This window comes from Panthera tigris, chromosome B3, assembly GCF_018350195.1.
Source record: "Panthera tigris isolate Pti1 chromosome B3, P.tigris_Pti1_mat1.1, whole genome shotgun sequence".
In the NCBI taxonomy this organism is placed as follows: Eukaryota; Metazoa; Chordata; class Mammalia; order Carnivora; family Felidae; genus Panthera; species Panthera tigris.
The window spans coordinates 94,683,275-94,708,737 of record NC_056665.1 but is presented as its reverse complement, the minus strand read 5'-3'; the positions used below and the strand labels follow the sequence as shown (position 1 = coordinate 94,708,737).

The 25,463-nt window shown below is 34.1% G+C and overlaps 1 protein-coding gene across 1 annotated transcript in view; it reads left to right on the top strand.

Moving 5' to 3' along the window:
• Window positions 1–25,463, top strand: part of MDGA2 (MAM domain containing glycosylphosphatidylinositol anchor 2) — an 856,127-nt gene that overhangs the window by 647,381 nt on the left and 183,283 nt on the right. Inside the window, exon 8 of the mRNA XM_042989635.1 lies at window positions 7,204–7,497. Coding sequence (XP_042845569.1) covers window positions 7,204–7,497 — 294 coding nt within the window. The remainder of the gene's footprint in view (window positions 1–7,203; window positions 7,498–25,463) is intronic.

The following is a 25,463-nucleotide window of genomic DNA, read 5'->3' as shown; positions in this document are numbered from 1 at the left end:
ATTTCCAATATTAGGGTATGGAAGTTTTAAAATATAGATTATAATAATTATATTATTCTCACTTATATTGGGTATACTTTTTTGAGTGGAAGAGAAATGAGACATGCTGACAATTTCACTTAACTAATAGTTTATCTTGCTTTTCCTTAGTCCATTGTGAGAAGTCATTACAGATGTGCCGTCAGTAAGTGTTGCAATTGCAAGCTATTTAGTTCTGTATGTCCATGTAAAATTATTTTGTGATTTCTCATAACTTCACATTTTGAATATATCTATGTGCCCGTCTCATACTTATAAAGCTAATCTGTAATATGTTAGCAAAAATGAGATTGAGGACTGCTGATGTGGACGCTGAGAAAGCACTGAAGTGTGATAGAATATCTTTACTTTAAAATTATGTGGTCTGAAATAAGGATGTTACTAACCTTGGCGTCTCAATCAGTAGATCACCAAGGATGAAACTCACATCCAGTTTATAGTAAATTTTTAAAATTCACATGTTGTTTTTGAAGGTTACCAAAACAAAAACAAAAAACAAACAAAACAGAGTTGATTCATTTGAATTAGTTATATCTACAAATTCAGTATTTACTTGAGTCTTTCTTATATTCCTTTATATACATCCAGTCAACTTGAGAATTCCTGAAGTGTGACCTCTAGGGGTCACTTTTATAAACACACATTTTTCTGATTTCTTTTTAATGTTTCAAATACAGATTATACATATTACTTTAAAACATACATAGGTGTTATAAACGATTTCTCCCTAAAATTCAAGTATAATTAAATAATGACATACCTATTTTAGGATTCTTGAAAAATGGGATTCTGGTTGTCCTTCTGGAGAAAACTCTACTTACTACTTAGTTTATTATGTTTTTTATGTTAAAAGAAATATATATTTTCTTTTAATATCTCTTATTAAAACACACTATAAATAGTTATGTGTTTTAAACCATTGTCTGTAATTAGCATATTCTGATGTCTTTGTTTCAGATCACATGATATTTTCTCATACAGTTCAGATGAACTAACCTTCCCCTGCATTCTTGTGAGTGAGAAAATAGGCCAGTCATTTTCTGAGTAATGACTAAAGATTAAATTTCGTCAGCTTCCTTCCTACTGAAGAAATAAAATCATTTGAATTTTCGATATTTGTTTTATTTTACGGTCTGTGATACTATGGAAATGTTGACAGAAAACTAGTTTGAATTACTTGTCACATATTTATTGTTTAGAATGAGAAACTTTGGTGTCATATCATGCTTTTCAAGTTTCTCTGATTATAGCATCTTCCACAGTAGCATTTCAGATAGCACAAATCAAAATAGGGGCATGTATAATCTATATGTCATAGAAGGTAGCTTTGTGTTTTTACCAGGAGGAAATTTTTTTCTACTGAGTACATTATGGATAAATGTGGATCTCAGAGGGGCAGACATTTCCATTTTTTCTACTTAGTTTGATGCTTTCACTGGAGACAATGTTTCAAGAAAAAATAATTCAGTTGATTAGCAAAAGGATGGAAAAAACATCACGACATAATTAAATGGCATGTCCTCAAGCTAGCTCTTTCTGTTGTATTTGTTTTGTTTCGTTTTGTTTGGTTTTAATTTACAGCTTATCTATTTGAATTTTTAAATGAAAGGTGAAAGAAAAGATAAACTGGTGGGTCCTTTTTTTGACTCTCAACTTTCTCACACACCCACACACTTCTCAAGATATACCGCATCTGAAATCCATGCTAACAATATATTTTGCAGAAGATTCTGCTACTTGTATGGGCTACTAGTTATAGAAGTAATACTACATTTCATGATTTATCACTTTTATAATGTTCATGATTTGTCTCTATTATGTTTATGTCTATTATACTCATAGCCTTTTATCTTCTTATCTTTTACCCTTTTTGCCCTCTCTCCCTCCCTTCCTTCTTCAATGTCATGACTTCCTGGTCTCTGCCAAGCAGGAAAGCAGGGCACTTTAGAGATAGAATAAGATACTCTGTCTTTGAGGAGCTTGTCTTTTCAGGGGCATAGAAGTGGGAGAAAATGTAAGGCAAAGCCACAAGTACAGGTCAAACAAATATACAGTGTAATATGTGTTCAGGAAGAGTGAGCAATCAACCCAGCCTTAGTGGTAGGCAGTTATCACAAAAATGATAATATTTGAACTGAATCTCAACACATGAGGCAAGCAGGAGCCACTAGAATTCAGCAAGGGCCAGACATGCTGAACATAGAAAAGAAGTGCTTGTTCAAGGGCACTGAAGTTCACCAGTCAGTAAAACTGCAAGAGAATGAGTGTTAAAGGAGTAAGCGTTTCTCAGACTGTGTTGAACAGAATGCTATGTCCAGGTGATACATTTGTGTTATTAAAAAATGGAGTTTTTATCAAATGAGCTTTGGAAAATTGGTTGCATTAACATTTTAGATTTCTCTGAGCTTCTTGGAACCTATGATGTACTAATATGCATTGTCCATATTGTAGAAGAATGAAAGATGACGGGAAATATACAAAGAAAGTAAAATTCATCAATAATCCCACACTCAGAGGGAACCACTGTTAGTGTTTTGGTATAGTTCCTCCTGGATTTCTTTTCCTCTAGATTTTTCCTGTATAAGCCTCCTATTCTCCTCTAAATCAGTGCAAAATTGCCTCCCTTTCTTAATTTGTACATTCAGTCTAACATGTTTTACTGAGTTCTTACTATGTGTGAAATAGAGTGCTGTATACTAACAATGTAAAGATATATTTTCTTCCTTTCAAGAAGCTCCTTGCTAACATTTGCCAGCATATGTCTTTTTGATATAAAATTTTGATACTGCTGTTTATAGTGCTCAGTAACATCTTTTACTCAATCATAGTGATAATAGCTATTCATACTATTCACTAGAATGCTTTTTCTTAGCAATTTCATCATCTTTATCAATAAATGGAGGTGTATTACATCATCATCTAAAAGGCTGCATCATATTTTATAATGTGACTGTACCACCATTTATTTAATGGATCCGTCAGGCTGTTTTCAATCTTTTTTTAAAAAATTAAAACAGTATTATGAGCACTCTCAATGAGTACTGTAGTTTTCATAGTGACATGAACAAAATTGTATTTAAAATGATAAAGCTTATAGCAGGGTAGTAGGAAGCCTGGAAGAATTAGACTGGTGACAGAGACCACTTATTGTAGTGTCACAAGAAGAGAAAATGATGAATTCTACTGAGAAGTCTGCCTCTAGCCAAGAAAAGAAATAGGCAGATATGAGAGACATTTTTGATAGAGGAAACAACGCAGCTGATTAGAAGTGGTGAGCAAGAGGAAATGGTAAAACAAAATTCTGTAGCTTTCAGTTAGCAGATGAGGTGTGTTGATAACTACCAACTAAGTCAAGAAATAAACAGTGCTTTGGTTTGGGGATTTGAAAGACTTTGGGGATATAGAAGTAGGCTATAATCATAGACTAAAAGAGCCTTGGGATAAAGTTAGAATTTGTGTTATCAACATATAAAAGAGAGAAATTCATGAGAAAAAATGAGATCTCGTAACAAGAAAATGTATAGTAATAATAAGAGAGTTGACTGAAGAATTCTAAAGAATGGAGAATTTAATGTGGAGAGAGAAGACAAGCCTATGAAAACTGTGGGAAGTTGTAAGGTCTTCCTGGCCAAGAAAGTTGCAAAGAAAGATTCACTCTGATTTCAAGATTTAAAAGCCTCATGGAAGAGATGGAAACAATATTTTAGTTGAGTGTTGCTGTTTAGCAAAAATTGGGCTAATTTATTTTAAAAATCTATTTTTAAGTCATCTGGATTAAAATTGAGTCTTGCATTTATGTAATTTTGATTTTGTAGGGAGGAAAGTTTACCTAAATAAATAACATAAATAAATTTATAAAGGGAGTTTTTGAGCTATGTAGCATGATAAACAACAACAAAAAGTTATATAGCTAGTCCATTATGTATTTTGTATTAGAATGGTCTAATGTAATAAAGTCTCTGAATATTCTTCTTACTAATTCAGGAAATACACTTTCATTTAGCACCACTTCTTTCCTTAACGTTTTACTATTTGTTTTTAGGGTCATAACATTAATAACCTTGGAGCTTATAAAGTACAAATTCTTATTTTCAAAAATGAAGAAATTAATACTCAGAGTGATTAAGGTTGGCCAAGGTCATGTGACTTATTTTTGGAAGAGATGGGAGGAATATTTCAAAAACTAATACTCCATTGAATAATCTTTTAATTTATAATTTATTTTCTTTTATTTCATGTAGATTTATCAGAATTTGGAGATATGTTTGGATAGCTATATTTTATAAGCAGTTTTGACTTATACATATGAAGTATTCCAATATAGACAGAGATTTTGAAGACAACTATAGATCTGTAAGATATAAGATAGATAAGGTCATTTGCAAAGGGTGTGTAATTTACCATTTTAAATTCTACCTTGGCTCTTTTTATTGTCCCTGAGACAGTGACCAAGAGATGGGCAGGGAAAATTGGTCCATTTTGTCCCTAGGAGCACAGAGGCCATGAGCAGGAGGAGTGGGGTCCAGTGTTAGCTCAAGTTATTCATTCCAGACACCATAGTTTACTGGAGGCTCAACATTGGCCAACTGCTCTAAATTAGCCTCAATTTGAATTTTGATCAAATCAAAGTGTTTTTCCTCTCTTATTCTCAATGTTCTCATTTGTTAAATTTTAATATTAAATATTTAATCCTTAGGATTATCAAGGAAGTAAAATGTCAAACCTCTAATTATGCCTGGCACATAGTAGGAGCACAATTAATGTTAAGTGCAGATATTGTTGCTGTTATTCCATATACTTTCTCATGGAGGGTGAATAAATATTACATCTTCCCGATCCTTTTGTAAGATGCCGCTTAGAATTGCATCATTCCCTTGTGGTTCATTTCAAAAAGAACAAATTATTGGGGCACCTGGGTGGCTCAGTCAGTTGAGCGTCTGACTCCGGCTCAGGTCATGATCTCGCAGTTCGTGAGTTCGAGCCCCCTATCAGGCTCTGTGCTGATAGCTCGGAGCCTGGAGCCTGCTTTGGATTCTGTGTCTCCCTCTCTCTCTGCCCCTCCCCCGCTTATGCTCTGTCTCTGTCTCTCAAAAATGAATGAATGTTAAAAAAAATTTAAAAAACTAATTATTTAACTAATTAATTTAATTTTTTAATATTTACAGAAGTTAATCAAATAATTGATCATGTAAGTTTTAAAAATGTAGGCATTTTAAAATATATTTTATTGCCAAATTCTAGAATGTATATATCTACTTCAAGAAAGTGGTGGTTAATGAAGTCATATGATTTTTGTCTTTCTCTGACTGACTAATTTCACTTAGGATAATACCCTCTAGTTCCGTCCACATAGTTGCAAATGGCAAGATTTCATTCTTTTTGATTGCTGAGTAATACTCCATCTTCTTTATCCATTCATCCATTAATTCATATGAGGACTTTAAGAGACAAAACAGATGAACATAAGGGAAGGGACACAAAAATAATATAAAAACAGTGAGGGGGACAAAACAGAAGAGCCTCATAAATATGGAGAACAAACTGAGGGTTACAGGAGGGGTTGTGGGAGGGGGGATGGGCTAAATGAGTAAGGGGCACTAAGGATTCTACTCCTGAAATCATTGTTGCACTATATACTAACTAATTTGGATGTAAATTTAAAAAAAAATAAAAATTAAATTAAAAAAAATTAAATGCAAGGAAGTGGTGGTTAATATTTCATATTTTTTTCTAATTTCTAAGATGTATGCATTATTTAAGTAACTTTTTTAAAAATAAGAAGCAAATGAAGGAATTAAATGAAAGGAAAAAAACCTGAAGATACTTAAATAGCAAGATAATTAACTTCCCTATCACTTTGGACTCAAATTTATTTTCCTCTATGTGTAACAAGAGCAGTAACAGTTCAACGTTAAGTTGAAAAATAATTTAAAAACTATGTTTGTTTTGTTCTCGGGCACTGGAACACAGTAATGCCAAAAGGAAGAATAAAATCTTTGCCTTTTTATCCATATATGCAGTGATACCTCTAAAGGAAGCATATGATGTTTCCCAGAAGGGTAGAATTATTCCTATATTTCTGGTTATTCCTATTCTGGCATTCTAAGTTAGCCTTTGTTTTTTGATAGACATTTTAATTGCCCAAATACAATGGATTTCATATATATTTGTGTAAGAAATAAAAGTCTTCAGCGGAATAGGTAATGTTTCTGAAACAACACACTGAACAGTATTTGCCTCTTACTGGTTGATACTTTTCACTAAACCCTAACATAAATATATTCCAGCACAGTAAATTTCATGTGAAATGAACGTCTCATAAATGTCTTCAGTAAACTAAAAAATTAGCTTTACTTGAAAAAATTACAATTATTTTATTGTTGAAATATGTTCTCGAAAATTCACTTAAAATTAATTCCACAGAAATAGGGGCAAATTGTGACAAACTACTTATACTTATCTCAAAATGTCTTAAAAGGAAATTATGTGAAATTAAAATGTTAAAAATATTAAAAGTCCAAAAGAGAAGAATATAGTGGATTGTCAGAGTGTGGCATTCTAAGTCTGTTGTTGCATTCCATTTCCATCAGGGAGAAAACAAACCCTAAATGTTAGCAATTTGGCAACATTTTGTACACCAGAGTCAAAACTTCTGATTTTCTATCAGACGTCCTTTGTTTTTCTTTTCCTATTACTTGCGTTTACTGTGCCTGCTAAGTCGAAAATGCCTCTTATCCCTTTCTTAGAGCATCTTTGGGTAAGAGATAACAACATAGGAAACAAGACTGAAAAGCTGGATGCTACCCTCAGCAAGCAGTATCATTCTTCTATGAAATGCAGATGTTAAAAACCCAGCTAATGACTGATCATGACAAGTCATTGAGTAGATTGTTCTTATGTTGACCATTCATGTTCCAATTTAATGCTTTCTTTATTTTGCTAATGTTGTTTAAATACCTCATCTGTGAGAGTCATAGGAAAACAATTCAGAATTCTTTTAAGTGAGAGTATGTGCCACTTACTCCCAAGGTCTCTATTATTTTTGTCATCTGAATTGTCACACTTCTTCAACCAGCAGAAATTGTTTCCTTATGATTTTCTGTGTTTGGATATGCTTTACCAGTTTATACTAACCTTGAAAAATTTTCTTTTTCCCATTTCAAGTTCCACCCAATCTGACTGTTCCACAGGAAAAATCACCTCTGGTCACCAGAGAAGGGGACACAATAGAACTGCAGTGTCAAGTAACTGGAAAACCTAAACCCATCATCCTCTGGTCTAGAGCGGATAAAGAAGTTGCAATGCCTGATGGGTCAATGCAAATGGAGAGTTATGATGGAACACTGAGGATTGTGAATGTATCTAGAGAAATGTCAGGAATGTACAGGTGTCAGACCAGCCAATACAATGGATTTAACGTGAAACCAAGAGAAGCCTTGGTGCAGCTCATCGTGCAATGTAAGTAATGTTTTTGTCTGTTTCTACTGGGGACAAAAGGAAAGAAAAGATGTGATGATTCAGCTAGTAAAATGAGGTGAATTTTGGTGTTGGATTAGGGTAAAATATTTCTATATCGTCACTACCCGATTTAAATTATAGTTTTCCCTTAAATCTGCTTATTGCTTGAGTTAGAAGTAATAGAAAAGAACAGTATCAGTGTGGGGTGTGTGTGTGTGTGTGTGTGTGTGTGTGTGTGTGTGTGTGTGTGTGTTTTGATTATGATGGTATTATGTGGTTGGTTAATGCCAAAGCGTCAACAAATCTAATGGTGAAAAACTGGCTATGTGCAATGAAGCAGAGTGGAGACGGCAAGTAATTGCTAATTCAGATTACAATACTCTTGTCTTCACAATTCTTGTTTCTACTTCAGGCTATTGCTTGCCCTTTGCCCAAATTATCCACCTACTCCAGTGCACCCCTCTGCTTAAATTGTGGAAACCTCATCATTAAACTGCTATGTTTGCATATCTGAAGCTGTAAGAGTAGATTACACAATTTTCTAGTCATATTGAGATAATTCACATATTAGGTACTGAATTTTTGCTTGATTTTGGTAACAGATAATTGTTTCACTGTGAGAGTTAAATATAATAGATTTTTAACTATTTTTACTGAAATCACTGTTACACTTCTAACAAAAAACTGGAGACATTGTGTGCTTTCAATTTGCTTTTAATGTTAAAAGTACCTAAATTCATAAAGGTAAGAAAAAATTTAATGATGTCCTGATGTTGGGATATTAGAGGATGCCCTGGTAAATTGGATGGCAGGTGGTACAGACAGGGCCAAAAGAGAAGAAGCAAACTAAACACAATCTTTTCAAACTCTGGTAACGCTGCTGTAAATTTTAATTGATGTGGATTTTGTTAAATACATGTTGGCAAAGTCTTTAAGAATATGAATGAATTAGATGAAAGTACACACTTCAATAAGAAATGATGTTGTTTTCTTTCTATGGTTCTGTAACTCAGAAAATGGAAAACAGAATTTAGTCCAAAAATGTCTCTTTTTATATTAGATTTAAGGATGTCAGCAAATTGGATTAACTGACTTTAAATTTGAAAGAATAGTTGAGATATGGAAAGATTATGTTTGGGACTGATAAAAAGTTCATTTATGTCTGAGGTGTGTGAGTGAGGTTGGGAGGAACAAGGTTCTGGGTGCTGTTTATCGATTCCCTCTCTCCATTCTGTAGAAACTCAGATTCTAGTGTGCTGTTTGCCCTAAAAATATGCAAACTGATATTTGCATAGGATAAAATATTTAGTCAAATACCTTGGCTGATTTCCAGTTGATTATTACTTTGTCTGGGTTTCTTTTTCCCCAGTAATAAAGCATTTAGATAGCAAGTTCTATTCAACAGTTTAGTATTGCTTTTTCCTTACTGGTCTTTGTACTCATGACAAGCTCATGGGTAGGAGGTTCATGTGAAAATAGGTTCCAGAAAGAAAAAGAGAAAAGAATAAAAAAAAAGAGGAAAAAAAAAAAAGATACTTTCAAGTGACCATAGAGGAAACTGCAGTTTGGAATACTTCATTTTGTTGGTAATCCCAGAATTCTGTGCTTCCTCTAGAGTTAGGCACAAAGCCTGTGTTCGTAAAGGCTAGTTTCAGGGAAACTAGTGTCATGCTGCTCACACCTCTCTGGGGAATCTGTGATACAAATAAAAGCCATAGAACCCATTGATTATAAGGAATTTTGAAATAAAGTTTTAAGAACCAGGATCTCCAATCTCCATAGAATATACTAACCTTCAGAATTCTATTGGCGAGCTTTTTTTTTTCTTTGCTTCTTAAAAAGTCCCATAGGAAACATTAAGTTCAGCACAAGGTTTAAAAATTCAATCTCATAATAGTGAATGAAAATAAATACTGGCACGGTTCTCTCTAGTGTCACAGGATGTAATTGACTAAAAGACACAGATAGACATAGGCAGAGTCTAGTTCATTTAATGTAAATAAAAAGATCTACATCCCAAGGTGACTTCCCAGAGCAGGGGATAGCATCTAACAGCACTTCCTCTTGGAGGCAAGCTTCCCTGGCCTACTGGGGAAGTCTTTCCAGTTCCAGGTGAGGATGCCATCATGTCTTTCAAGAAGCTTCCTTTCATGTATTCCCACTTCTTGTGAAGAATCTAATTCTGTGTCTGAGCATTTGCCAAGTACAAGTAACTGGTAACAACTCCAGATTATTCCTGAGTGAATCAAACGTTGATCTTCCAGGCACATAATACCTGCTAGCAAGTCCAACCTGCATGCCTACCTAAGGCTTATTCCTGCAAAACTAATGTGTGTGTGTGTATATATATATATATATATATATATATATATATATATATATATATAAAGCTCATACTCCTTGCTTCCTACATGACTGGTTTTTATTATTTAGGTTTCAGGAGTATCTGAGAACTTGTTGCATAGAGTTTGAGACCTGAAAGTGTTCAAGTATACGAAGAAGATGCCAAATTATTCTAACACTAATAAAACACCTCTTTCAGGACTTGAACTCTACACTTTAGTTTATGATTTCTTTTCTTAGAATATTTATTACATTGGAAACTTCTGGGGCAAATCTGTTTTTCACACACATGCACACATAATATACACATTTATATATAATTTTATGTCTGAAGTGTAAAAGAATGAAAAAGAGATTGTCATAGTAAATTGGAAACCAACAAAAATCTAGTATCTCTAAGGCACATTTTTCCCCTTGTTTACTTTTACTGTGTCCAATTAAACAGTCACCAGTCAAAAGGACTAAAGGAGCACAGAAGTAATTGTTGAGATTGTACGTGCCTAAATATAAATAGTATATATATTTCCATATTATATAGATAATGGACTACTTTGTGGGTTTAATGTTCTAAATTGCCAAATGAGATTTAATTTTAGCTAATGTTGAATTAAAATTATGAAGCAATCATCTTATTAAAACCTTTTGAATTATTTGCTATCTCAAGTTAATTTGCATACTCTTAAAGAACGATTTAACAAGTGACAGAAGCCTCAAGGTATTTTATACCATTCTATAGCCTGTTATGAGAAGCTACATCACCAAAATGAAATAGTTTAAATTACTAAATTCTTGTGTACATTGCTTGATCCTGGAAAACAAACAAACAAACAAAACTATTTTATCATAATATTTTTAACTTTTACATTTGCCAATTATCATACATGATATGGGCCAGAATAAGTAGCTGCAAATATAATTATAAAAGTTTGAAAAATAATGATTTAAAGTTAATCTAAACTTTTAAAAATTTGCTAGGTAAAACTACAAAGTGCAATATGAAGTTTTAATAATCTTCAAATTTTTAGCCATTACTTAATTTCATCTCCGGGTATTTGGAACTGTATAATTCTTTTGTTAAGTTTCCAGCTCATTTTTATTTGAAACTGATTTATTCTCCTACAATAGAATCTTTGAAAAGAGTTATATGTGTTAACTGATCCATATCATTTAAAAATCATAGTGTGTATAGAGCTTATTGAACAAAACTAGAACAATTTCCTAACAAAGTTATAGTAATAAAATGATAAAAATGAAATGATTTAATTGACCCATTAGAGTAGTGATTGTTTGAATCTTGATTAAATAAAAGTCCCATTGGATGAATAAATTCAAATATATTTGAAAGAAGGAACTAAGATATGCCTATTGTCCCCCTAAAGGAAATTGTTGTTTTTCTTATATATGTATTATATAAGTATACTTATATGATGTATACTTATGTACTTACGTACTCTGAACATTATGTACTCTGAATTTAATTTCATAAACTGTAACATTTTATTTTAATAAAAGCTATCCTTTAAATAGTTTCATCTCAGAGCACTGGTAATATCTTTCAGTTAAGTGAGTATATTTTGAAATACAATTTTCTTGAAAATCAGTTGGAGAAGATATATACTGCATTGAATGTTACTTTTATTATCAAAGCTTCATTATATATATGCACATTTGTTGCACCTACCATACAAATAGGAGAAAATCAAATTTTTTTTTTTTTTTTTTTTAATTTTTTTTTCAACGTTTTTTATTTATTTTTGGGACAGAGAGAGACAGAGCATGAACGGGGGAGGGGCAGAGAGAGAGGGAGACACAGAATCGGAAACAGGCTCCAGGCTCCGAGCCATCAGCCCAGAACCTGACGCGGGGCTCGAACTCACGGACCGTGAGATCGTGACCTGGCTGAAGTCGGACGCTTAACCGACTGCGCCACCCAGGCGCCCCAGGAGAAAATCAAATTTAATTTCATATACAGGGAATCTACTCAGACTTGGAAATTCCAAAGACAGTCTGGCAAAGTGAGGTCCCTTATCATTTGGAATGAAGGCAGAGGCAGGTAGTAGTCTGGGACTTCAAAGGGAAAGAATGCAATTCACAGGAAAATCAAAAAGAGTAAATGTTTGGTAAGCAAATATTTGTTGCGTTATTGGGAAACAGTGGGACACAGAAGATTTTGATCAAACAGGCCTTGCTAGGTTCCTCCCAGTCTATCATACCCTAGTTTATAGCATAATGTAATTATCTATGGTGATAGCTCTCTTTCTGGAACAGGTTCTCTTTCTAAATTCTTTGTAGGCAGTTGAGGGGGGGAAGTAAAGAGGTTTTCCTGAATCTGCTGGGTCTAGATTGCTTTTTAACTCAAAATAATCTTCCTGCCAAAGTGGCCCATCTTGGGGTGGCCTACCCTTGGTCCCTACAAGAAGATCATGGAACTTATACAGGAAAAGAAACTTAAATACAGATTAGAATGTAATGCTCACTATTGTTAAGACAAGTTATTGAGTAATTTTGTGTAACGTTGAGATGTATAGAATTACTATTGCGTGAATATAACTACTTTTTGGATTTTTTTAAACAGCAAAATTGCCCTGAAAATGATAGTGGGGCTAGAGATTAATCTAAAGTTAATACAAGAGACAAAGTAACTATTGATAAAAGAGGATGCAAGCAATTTGCCTTCACACAGGAAGATGTTAAAGCTATCCAAAGGAATTTATAATTAAATGGACAAGAATTTTAACTTATTAGCAGAACAATAAAAGGGCTTCCAGCTCAGTAGCCTACTTACCCAGATGCTTTTCCTATTTTCCATATTAATTCAGTCTATCCCTTCTCAACCTTCTAGACAAGATTATTTGGTATTGACTCATTAGCTAGGCTCCTTTATTCCCTTCTCCTGTTTCCACCAATTTGTCAACTGCTTTTCATTATTCAAGTCCTGGCTAAATCCCCTCCCTTTAGAAAGCCTCTTGGTACTGGAGAAGGGTACTGATTGTGACCCATTTCTAGAGTCTCAATACTTAGGAAAAGTTCATCACTTTTTAAAAGTCTGCCTGGTAAGAAATTATTAACTTCATTATTAACTTCATTAACCCACTAGAATATAGGTTGGGAAAAGCTTTTAAGTTTACTAACAATATGATATTTTAAGCATTCATTTTTCATATTTTATGTTTAAGGATTATTGCATAGAATTTAGCATTTATTATACAGAGTTCTTTTATTTGAATTAAATGGCTATGTTGTTGTTTGCAGCAGTTATTATAAACATTAATCAACTGAACCCTAAGGTAATGTTAATATTATAAAAACAATATTTATGCTATTTTCTCTGATCCTACCTTTCCTGTCCCCCAGATAGTTAAGATCTTCTCTTTGGAAAGAAGAAGCAATACTCTTATAAGTTGGTGTACAATTTAAACTGTATAAAATAAAACTCTCGAATTTCTACTTCAAGTCAATATGTCATATAAATATATCTTACCTCATTTCCCAGTGGATTTAATGAGGAATTATAATGGAGCTGCCTTGAAAACAGATGTGTTTTGGGGCGCCTGGGTGGCTCAGTCGGTTGAGCGCCGACTTCGGCTCAGGTCACTATCTCGCCGTCCGTGAGTTCGAGCCCCGCATTGGGCCCCTGTGCTGACAGCTCAGAGCCCGGAGCCTGTTTCAGATTCTGTGTCTCCCTCTCTCTGACCCTCCCCCATTCATGCTCTGTCTCTCTCTGTCTCAAAAATGAATAAAAACGTTAAAAAAAATTAAAAAAAAAAAGGAAACAGGTGTGTTTAAACATTTTATTTTTGTATTACTCCTGAACATTTGAAAATTGAACTTCCCAAGCGGATATGTTTTTCTGCAGAAAGTATTTAGGATGAATTTACTTGAGCTGAGCTGCTCCTGCCCTCCCAGGTAATCAGTCTCTTTGCTCCCTGTTTTCTCCCTCTTCCAGAGAGGATAGCATGGTAGATAACCATCTAAGGGAGTTATCAGAGACAACAGAAAATCTCTCTCTTTTTTAAATTTTTTTTAATGTTTTTTTTTTGAAAGAGAGAGAGAGAGCACAAGCAGGGGAGGAGCAGAGAGAGGGTGACAGAGGATATGAAGCAGGCTCTGTGCTGAGAGCAGAGAGCCTGACGCGGGGCTCAAACCCATAAGCCATGAGATCATGACCTGAGCTGAAGTAGGATGCCCAACTCACTGAGCCACCCAGGGGCCCTAAAACTCTCTTTCTAAAGAGCTTCTCAATGTAGAATACAGATGTGCTGTCTTTATTGAACAGTCAAGTACAGATTATCTGGAAAGAGGATAGGTTTATTCAGAATAAAGATCATGTAAAGAAACTATATCCATAATTTATTTCATTGTTGCTATTTTAATGTAGATACAAGCATGGTTTGATATTTAGAAAGCCTTAAACATTAAAAGTTTTGTTTTCAGTGTCCATATAAAGAGGTGGAATGGGCGGGGGGCAGCCAGTTTTAGAAGGATGATTAAAAGTAGTCCAATTTAACCAGTCAAGTCTTGTGTTTATTGATATTGTCAAGATAAGTACTTAGGCCCACCCCGGTAGCGCAGAAAAAAAATTAAGTGTAAATAACAGCATTTCCATAATACTGAAAAGATATTTTCCCTGAAATAGATCTGTGATTAAATTAAATGTGCTTTGAATGAGGAAAGTTTATACTGTCTCCTTTCCCAGTGTCTTTTCCTCACCTCCTCCCGTCCTCATTTTATGGAAGTATATTCTCTAAGAGAGGTGAAATAAACACATATATCAATAAATGTGTGACTATAAAATTTTTGTAACTTTTTTCATTGTAGTTAAAAAGGGATTTGCCTCTCATCGAAAAATAAATGTATTCTTCCCAAATATAGAATTTAGACATCTTCTAAATACCATGTTCTTCCCCCATGAAAATAAAAATATAATAATCCTAATCCATTAAAATAAATCATACATAGAATTTTATAATAATATACTCCATGGGCATGCCTGTGACTTTATCAATTTATTTTAAATAATATACCACCAATAAAATGCTTTGTGTATGGGAAAATATAAAGTAGGCAGAAGACATGGCTCTGTGGTTAAGAAAAAAATCCATAATCATTTCAGAAGTTAGGTAACAATGTAAGAAATTGAATATCAAAAAAGCAGTTAGTCATATACATAAAAGCAATCAGGAAGTGAGAAATCATAGGCCAGTGTTGTGAGAGAAAGGCATGACTTATACTATCCCTCTAAGCAGAAGACACACATTTAATCAGTGTTTAATCCACCTGCAAGCAAATAGAATTCATAAAGAATTTTAGCTTTTGTTTTGTTAGTAATTTTGTCTTTATTTATTATCAATTGTTTGATTATCTTAGTTTGATATTTAATACTAGCCTCATATTTTTTTGTCTTTGCATGTATTATATTGTTTTGGGTTATATTATATTCTGTTTTGTTAATAATTTTTAAACTAGTAGTAAACTCCTTTACTGTGTAAGCTACAGGAGGGTCTTCTTAGGTGCAATTATTTCCAAACCCATGGGACTACCATAGACACATATGGCATCAAATTCAGTTTATAGATATAAGGTTGGAAGCACAGCTTGCTGGCATGCCCTCTCACTCCCCACTCCTGGGGACACTTGAGAATTCTGGAAGCACGTTTGCCTGTCAGGACTGAAAAAGGAGTTATGCTACTGGCGTCTAGGGCTCAGCGGGCAGGAATGCTGTTAGATGTCCCAAATGCATAGGCCAAACTCCGAGAAAGAATTATTCTGCGTAAAATGTAATAATTTGTTTTATGTGGGGGTTGTCCTATTAATTTAAGGGAATTTAGAGGCAATCTTGGCCTCTAATCTTGAGATGTCAGTAGCAAGCCTCTCACGTCATGACAAAAAAAAAAAAAAAAAAATGTCTTCAAACATTGCCATATATCCCCTGATGGTCAAACTTACCCAGGTTAAGGCCCATGACCTATAGAATGGCTCATATGTACAAGAGAAGAGCTACATAATTTGGGGATGGAAACTCTGGCAGAAGCTTCTGCCCCACAGGAACCAATGTTTCTTATACCAAACCTATAGGTACAACTGCGAAAATCCCTGAAGTTACAGTCACTACACCAGTAGCTCAAAGCTATAGCATCCTATTAACTATTATTCCTCTATTTCTATTCCTCTCATTCTAGAAGCAATTTAATACAAAAATGTTACCTAAAATCAAAGTTGACATTCTTCCCTTGTCAAGTTACCAGGGCAGCAGAGCAGAACTTTAAAAGAAGGTCAGATTCTCATGCAGCAGGGAAAAGGCTTTTGTCATCGCTTCAAATGTATCTACTCTTCATCTGCCATGCTAAACTTTCTTAGTAATTCTTTTGCGTTAGTATTCTTTGTTTGATCATAATAATTACAGTTGTGGATATCAAGCAAGTATGTTTCCAACATACTTCACTTATTTTTTTTTTTTTTTTGGACTCCTCTTCTGTAAACTGCTGTGCCTGTATTCTTTCTTTGTAAGACTTTTGGCTTTGTATCTGGGTTTGGGAGGGAGTAGCTGTATTTCATGCTGTTCCATCGGATCATTTGATCTCTTATGAATTCCTTTCTTCTGGCAAATGAGTATTTCCTTGAAGCCTTAAAGATTCTAGTAGGAAAAAAGCAAAAATTCTTCAAAAGGAAACTTTGAGACTTAAGCTGACCATGCATTGTGAAACTGAAAGAAATTCTCCCTTGATTTCACACATATTAGATTTATTTTAAACGTGGAAATTACTTTTTTCTTCTTAATTCCAAACTATTTTCAAAGAGAAAGAAGTGAAATACTTTTTGGAAAATTCGTGAATGTGTGGATTTTGTTCTTTAATATTGTTTCTCAGTGAATGAAATAAAATGTTTTCCTTCAGATTGTTATGTAGCTTGGGTAGCATTTTTTTTTTCTTTTTTCAATTAAAGAGGGGTTTAACTTTAAAAAAATAATCAATGCTGGATAATACTAAAAATTAAGCAGAAATTAAAAAATCTTTAAGAAAAGTGACATATATTTTCTTAGTATGTTAACTATTTGCATTGAACTGTATGAAATGGCAGAATTAATCTGATGTTCCTTCAGTTATTCTCAGTTTCACTCTGTCTGTCAGCATCAACATTTTTTCCAGTGGTTCTACTATTTGAAGATATATGTTCTTAAGCACAAGCTAACTGCTTTGTGTACAACATAGAATGATAAATATAATATTTTATTGCTGAGTTAAAAGACACAAGTAATCTGAGTATGTGAAGTTTTCACTGTAATTACTGACTTAAAACCTGAAGCTACAAATGTATGCAAATATTTAGAGAGATATAAATGTGTATGATAGATGTCTGTCTGCCCATCTATCTACCTTTCCATCCATCCAGCCATCAATCCATCTGCCTCTCTCAATGTTATTAGCTTCATGCATTTTGCATCTTTACTGAGTGAACACTCATTCTTATTAATGCATTTTTCTTCTTTGCCTTTTATAATTCCATATGTGCTAGTTCTGTTTTAACTTTCCACTTACGTCTTTATTTCTGTTTATTCTTCCTTTCTCCAAATCAGGTTTTGTTTCTATTTTTCTTTTACTCTACACTCCCTTGCTTGGCAATTTAAGGACTTAAACTATGACTATGCAGATCTTCCCTGCATTTGTATCTGGGACAGTCAGGCAGCTTCTGTGAATTTCAACTTAGTTTCCTGATTTATTCTAAAATCTAATATGACTATAATTAAACTTACAGTGATTCCTTAATTATTTTTTCTCCTCTTGAGTTCCCTGCTCCACCTAAAAAGATCTCGCTCCTCTCTGTTATGAAAGTCATCATTCTATCTTCCTTCTTTCCCAATATGCAACTGAAAATCAGGATATTGGATTCTGAAATTTGAGATATGGTTTAAATTCCAGCTTTGCTACTTTAACTGTAATTTCTCTCAGTGTTCATTCTCCACATCTGTCATCTCTGAGGACCAAATTAAACGATGCCAGAACAGTGTTTATCCAATGTTTGGCACATAGATAGTACTTCCTAATCATTAGCTCTTAGTTCTCAAAACCTTCTCAGTATCTATTCAGTCCTCTCCAGTCCTACTGTCATTTTCAAAGCTAGGCCCTTTATCTCCTGCAAGAAATTCCTATTTTTCCCCACCTCTGATCTTCTCTTTCCCCCTCAGAACATAAGTGTCAGATGAACATTCCTTTATGAGCAGGAACACTTTCGGTTGCAAATAACAGAAAATTCTTATCTAAATCCTCTTTTTTTTTTTTTTTTTTTTTTTTTTTTTTGCCTCTCCTCCAAGGATTAACTCCAGTGGGATCTGATTCCCTTGGCTTAGGTAGCCATTCTGTATAGCAAAGGCATGGCTGCAAGCATTGGTTATTCCCTCTTTAGAAATTCTGTATTGCTGCTCGCTACCCATGATTCAAAGTTCAGACTGCTAGACTTGGCAAACAGGATCCTCCACCGTTCTGTGAGATCATATGCCATATTCCAGTCAAGGTGAACATTTCATTATCCAGTGCACTTTTGAATTTGGTGCTTTTTATAATTTCATTTTTTTCCTAATGACTATGCTTAAAGTCACCTCTCCTGAACCTACTCTTTACCATTTTTAAAGCAACAGTTGAATGCCATTTGTCGCATAAAATTTCTCTCTGAAACCTCCAGCTGTATCTAATCTTTTTATTCTCTAAATTGACACTTTTTTTTCTGGACTTACCAATTTCAACAGTCTATTCCTAAATTGTATATATGAGATATATATAATACATATAGATATAGATCTTCTTTTCTCTCTTTTTTTCTCTCTCATAAGAACATAAGTTCTTTTTTTCATGAATCATGATTGTGTCTTCCAAAAGGACCTAGATCAGAAAATGCATAAACTAATAAATTATTTAAAATAGGTACTTCTGGCTTTGGTCATGTTTTTCAGCTGCTGTTTTGTTAATGAAGATATAACATTACATGTACAGTTTTTACTATAACTATGGATATGAGTACATTTCTAGGGGAGAAATAGGTTATAAATTGTAGGATGGGTTCCAATTCTGGCACTGATTCTAATCCTAGATTTTTTAAATTATTTTTTATTGTTTATTAATTTTTGAGAGAGAGACAGAGTGCAAGTGGGAGACAACAGAAAGAGAGGAGACACAGAATCTGAAGCAGTCTACAGGCTCTGAGCTGTCAGCACGGAGCCCAGCGCGGGGCTGGAACCCACGAACCATGACATCATGACCCGGGCCAAAGTCAGACGCTTTACCAACTGAGCCACCCAGGCACCCCTAATTCTAACTGTTTTTAATGTGTGACTAACTCTGTCTCTACAACCAATTTCCTTATGCAAATGAAGAATTTAGTAGTATGATCTCTAAGTCACGGTCAAGTTTGAAATTGTTGCCAGTAAGTGTCTGATGTATAATTTATGCATGTATCACAGCGAACCCATATTTTAGTAGCCATTTCAGGAATCTCCTAGAAACTCTATGTTTGAATCAAAAAGATGCATGATGAGGGGCATCTGGGTGGCTCAGTCAGTTAAGCGTTTCCACTCAGGTCATGATCTCGTGGCTTCCTGGGTTTGAGCCCCACATCAGGCTCTGTGCTGACAGTGCAGAGCCTGCTTGGGATTCTCTATCTCCCTCTCTCTCTCTGCCGCTCCCCCTCTTCTGCTGTCTCTGTCTCTCTCAAAATAAATACATAAACTTTTTTTTTAAAAAAAGATGCATGATGACAACATTTCATTGGAAGAAGTTCCCAGTGTTAAAATGTCTGTTCTGTGTTAAAGACGGGTAAAAAAATTAAAAAAGATAACCTGAAGACAAGTAGAACATTAATTATATCTTCTTTACATCTATTGCATCTAGAGAAAATACATTTGAAGTAATGGAAAAAGCATTCTTGGTATAGATAATGACAAGAATTTAGTGTCTGTGAATTAAAATTTCAGAAGTTTATTACATATCATCCTTGTGAATTTTACTTGAGTCTTTTCCTTTGTTTGGTTTATGATTAACTTCACTGTAGAGTAGGACTGATCACTAGGTACAGTACTGAATCCATAAACTATTACAAATATCATGCATACAAATATGTGTTATTTTGCAGTTACTTTTAAAGACTGTGGATCTGCTATCTTATTAAGGATACTACTGTCTGGTTTCTTCTTTAGAAAAAAGAAGCAACTTTTTTAAAGCGACTTAAATTATTAAAGTTAAAGCAACTTAAATTATTTTATTTTTGTGTGTATGTATGTCTGTTTCTATGTAGATATCCTTTGCAGCTTATCTATAAAGAAAATGTACAAAGCAATGGAAAGATATGGTAGCTTGGAAATTAGTACTTTTCTCTCAAACACCATTTTATCTCACATGCCTAATTTAAAAATTAGATTGCCTGTTTGCTTTAGCAAGAAGCTTTTTCCAAAAAGTTTCTGAGTCTCTTTTTCTTCAGAGCAATCTGTTAAAAATTTCTGCTTCCAATGTTTAAACATATTTTGTCAGCTCATTTGAGTAAGAAAACCTAATTTGTTCAGCATACACATTAGTATTTATCTGGAGTTGAGTAAGATTTTACGTGAAATGGCCATTTTGACCTTGGATAATAATAACAGTAGTATTTGATAAACCATGTGACAGTCCAGAGTATGTTTTGGTTCCCTTCAGAGGTCTTGGGAAAGCATGATTATTTTCTGAGGCAGCTTTTGAACGTTCTTACTTTCAGAAACTCTCTTTCTTTACCTCCCTCCGTCTTTGTCTTCTCTCTCCCTCTCTATACACAAATATACATACGTACATACACGCATACATGCATGCACACACATACATACACATACATATACACATATACATGCATACACACACACAAAATATGCACATACATATATACACACATACACATGTACCTACACACATACATACACCCATACATACACACATACACGTATACATATAGACATGCAAACATACACACATACCTACATACTTTTAGGGAGTTTTAATTTGAGTATATTGCTCCTTCTTTGAAGATGGAACATACTTTTCACTTGTCTGTTTTCAGATCCAGACTGGTTTTCTCTAGAAACGTACATGAGAAATTCTGGATTTTTTCCCTACTTCCTTGTCCTGAAGATGAACTCCATGCCATCCCATGCTGTGTAGTACACTTGGTCCCAAATTGCAGCTTAAGTGTAATTATTGTTTTTTTTTTTTTTACATTGATGACAAAATAAACCAGTGTTTCCTAAGACTCATATCTGACCTGGGGCACCTGGGTGGCTCAGGCAGTTGGGTGTCCAATTCTTGATTTCGGTTCAGGTCATGATCTCACAGTTTGTGGGATCGAGACCCACATCAGGCTCTGTGCTGACAGTGTGGAGCCTGCTTGGGATTCGCTCTCCCTCTCTCTCTCTCTGCCCCTCCTCCCACCCCTCTCTCAAAATAAATAATCTTAAAAAAAAAAAAAGACTCATATCTGACCTTATTACCCCCAACTCTGGGCTCCAGTCATCTAATGTTTTCATATTTTCATTAATTCATTTGTAGAACTACTTAACACTGTTGTGTTTAATATGTATGATTGTTAGAGAGGTTTCCACAAACAAAAAACTAAATTTGGTAATCTGCATATGTATATTGTTTTGTTGACACTTGATCTCAAGCTAATGCCTTAAAATTTCATGTTTCAGTTTGAATGGAGTCCTGAAGAGCTGGGCTCAATAATGTCCATAAAATTCCAATAAAGTTTCTATATTCATCTATATATACTTAAATTAATAGGAATGCAAATGCGTACTATTTCCCTTTTATTAATAGTAATGCTACGTAAGTTTAGTTTAGATATCATACTGGTTTTCTATTGGGTTTCATTTCTTTTACCACGCAAATAATAATTTTACTTAATTTTTCCATAAAAATGTTGATTGTTCCAAATGCCTTTCCACATTGTTAAAATAACATTAACAACATAACAACAACAAACAGTGGACTGACTTAAAAAGTAAAGCCAAATTACAAGAGAACATCTACTTGTAGTGTAACTTCTATGCCTCACCATGGTTGTTTTGTATACTTCCTTATTTTTTTCTAATTTTGTCAAAATAATGACTATTTTTCCTACATTGTAGACTCAAAACATTGGCATTATTTTTATTCTTCACATAATTATGTTTAATTTATCACTAAATGCTTCATTCTTTTCCAAGATAATGGAACTGTTTCCCTGTCTTTCTCTCTCCTTTCCATCTCTCTCTCTTAACATGTGAATCTGGCTGTTCCACCTGAAAATAGTGTTTATAATCTGTCTTTTATTTCTCTGCATTTCCAGTCTTTGCTTTATTCCCTTGCTTCACACTAGTTTCTGCATTAGCATCTTGGTTATGAAGCCATAGCTCCAAAAGATCTCGTAGTTTGACCTAGCTCCTCACACTGCTATGGTCTCCTGTGTTGCCACCTTGTGATGCTGTTGATTAACCTTTGTCCTTTCTTCCCACTTTTTACTAATGAGAAGTCAGTTGTCCAACAGAACCTTTCTTTTCTCTCTCTCTTTGTTTTCCCCCCAAGTGCACTATATTCAAGTGTGAGTATATTTTAGTTTCTGCAGTATTACTAAGCCTATAAAATTGCTGAAAGTAAATGTGCATGTGTTTTTAGAAAACTGTTTTGAACAAAAAGACACAGACAAAGATAAAGTGCAGTACTCAATGTTGGTATAGCATTATAATTGATGAGATAATGGTCTATTCATGAAATTTGACTACACTGCATAAGACCTTCTGGGCTTTTGCATTGCAAGTACTTTTTTTCTTTTTTCTTTTTTTAATTTTTTTTTTTAGTTTCAACCTTTCACTTAAAGTCTAGTTAATTAACATATTGTGTAGCAAATATTTTTTTCTTAAACAATCGCTTTTTGTTCTTGCTGCTCAGTAGTGTGCCACATTTATTTACTTATTTTCACTTTAATCTGTATTCAAATGGGAAGGCTTTAATTAATTTTGTCAATAACTACTTACTGTTTTCTACCCATTTTTGTGGTAGCATAAGGGAAATTCAAATAGGAAAGAAAGAGAATCTGTATGCTAGATATGATGTAGAGCCAGACAAAAACTTTTAACGCTAGTGACAGAACACATACTATGTGAGCACAGAAGAGAGGATGCTGGTAGCTAATTATGCTTTGTCCTGACAGTGTATATGTTTGGTACATGGTTTTACATTTGATTTCACCAGTACTGACAGATGTGGATATGACTGTGTAAAAAGATTCTCCCTAATCCTCTTACTTCCTTTTAATTCTCTCAACTTAAACATTTTTGCAAAATGGCTTGAGCCCCTACAACTTTGGGGACTTTCTAGCCTGTCTCCCTAATATTTCTGGGGGGCCTTGATCCTCCTGTGAATCCCTCACTCTGAATTTTTCCTGTGTGCTCAATATGCACTCCACCAGCATCCCTCCCTTAGTGAGTTTTAATTTTCCTCACACATAATTTCATTTATTGGACACACTCTCTTTTCATTATTTCCCCAAAGCAGTATTAATCTAAGTCTGAGAGGCAAGACAGATGACTGAAGATTTCCAGAAACTGGGGGAAGGGGTAGATTAGAGAAGGAGATACTTAGAAAGAATTATCAGTGTCCCCAGATAGCCATCATTAACATTTCTCTCTGTTAGGTCTAGATCTTAATTCCCATCTAAGTGAGATCTTCACTTCCTAACCCTCAGCCACTAATAGAAAACACAACTCCTATATATAATACTTACTATGGAGAGTAATTTACTTCTTTTCATGGTAAATATCCCTTATTTATACTGCCTTGTCACAATTGAAAAGACTAGTAAAAGTATTTCTTTTAAAGGAGGAAAAAAGCCAATTACCCCAGGAGAAACTTATGACATTTCCCAGGATCTATCAATCTAAGACTTCAGAATTGCATTTTTTACTTTCCTTCTCTGTGTGCTGTGTAAGTACCTGTTTCTGTGTATACTGGTGTGTGTTAGTCTGCATATATATATATATATATATATATAGTGTGTGTGTGTGTGTGCGTGCGCGTCTGGAGGGGTAAATATCAAAGATAAGGCAGGCAGAGTGCATGGGGTGGAGAGGAACGGAGAGTAACAAATGCCACAAATATTGAGTCTAAAATTCAACATAGTAATAAAAAGGGTAATACCAAAGCAAAGGCGACATTTTCTTGGGTGTCCTCTTAAACTGCTTGACGTCATGTAGGTCCTATTTCATACAATGTTTTAAAGGTCATTAGGGGCAATATTTAAATCTAAAGGAAAACAAAATGGTAATGTTAATTCATTTATGTAGAGTCCTTCCCTTAAACTTTGAGAGCCTCTACTTCCCACATTCCGGAATAAGCAGGCAGGGAATGCCTCTCCAATACATAAGAACAAAAGAGATTTTTAATAGTTTTATTTTTCAACTTTATGTGGAATTTTAAAACCGTTTTCTTAAGAACTCATTTAAATATTTTCTCCTGTTTTCTTTTTTTCCCTGAATGTGGAAGATTGCATGTATGTATATAAATGTTTAGGCTCTGATTTTAGGGTCTGGTTAAATCCTGAGACTATGTCATATTTCTTTCTGTGGTTTCTTCACTTCTCTTTGTGTTGGTATTTCTTTCATATATAGTTGGATATAATATAGAATTAGAATTATTGTACTACTCATTATATATTTTCCTACTTGATTTAAAATATTGATTACTATAATATTTTACATTTCTTACTCAAAAACAAACATATATAGCTGTTTCTAAATTTTATTCCCTTTTTTTAATAGATGAATTCTTTCTGACGCTTTGGGTAAAGTTCTTTCATGGAACTACATTTCCCTAACTAGATCTAAAATAAAACCTGTCTCTATGGGCAACAAGAGAGCATGAAGTCAGGATATGTTTTCCTTTGATAAGCTTGAAAAGTCAATTTCAAGGATAAAGTACCTTGGTAAAAGTGAATCAGACTAGATAAACACAAATGGAAAACAGAAAAAATAGAGACATAAATAGATATGTGGTATATTCTACTTTTCCTAAATAAGAAAGGCAGTTACATGGAAAATACAGGTGTTTTACAAGAAGAAAACATTAAAAAAGGGAGAGACCAAATTAAAAAAAAAAAGATAGAATGTGGAAGAAAATAATAAAAACTTCTACAAATGAGAAAAATGGAAATACTTTAAGCAAGTGTTTCAAAAGCATTTATCTGTGAGTTATGTAAAATTTCAATAATTGTCTACTAATTTCAAATCTATCCTAGGTGTATTAACAAAGATGTCAGAAGTTTAGACACTTAATTTTCCCTTCTTTATTTTTTTTCAATTAGAACTGTATAATTACAAGAAAATTAATTATGACTAAACTTTATTTAAAAAGTCCATGGGATACCTGAGTGGCTTAGTCAGTTAAGCATCCGACTCTTGATCTGGGCTCAGGTCATGATCTCATGGTTAAGTTCATGAATTCAAGCCCAGCATCTGGCTCTGTGCTGACAGCCAGGAGCCTACTTGGCATCCTCCCCATCTCTCTCTCCCTCTCTCTCTGCCGCTCCCCCCACTCATGCACACATGCTGTCTCTCTTTCTCTCTCTCAAAATAAATAAAC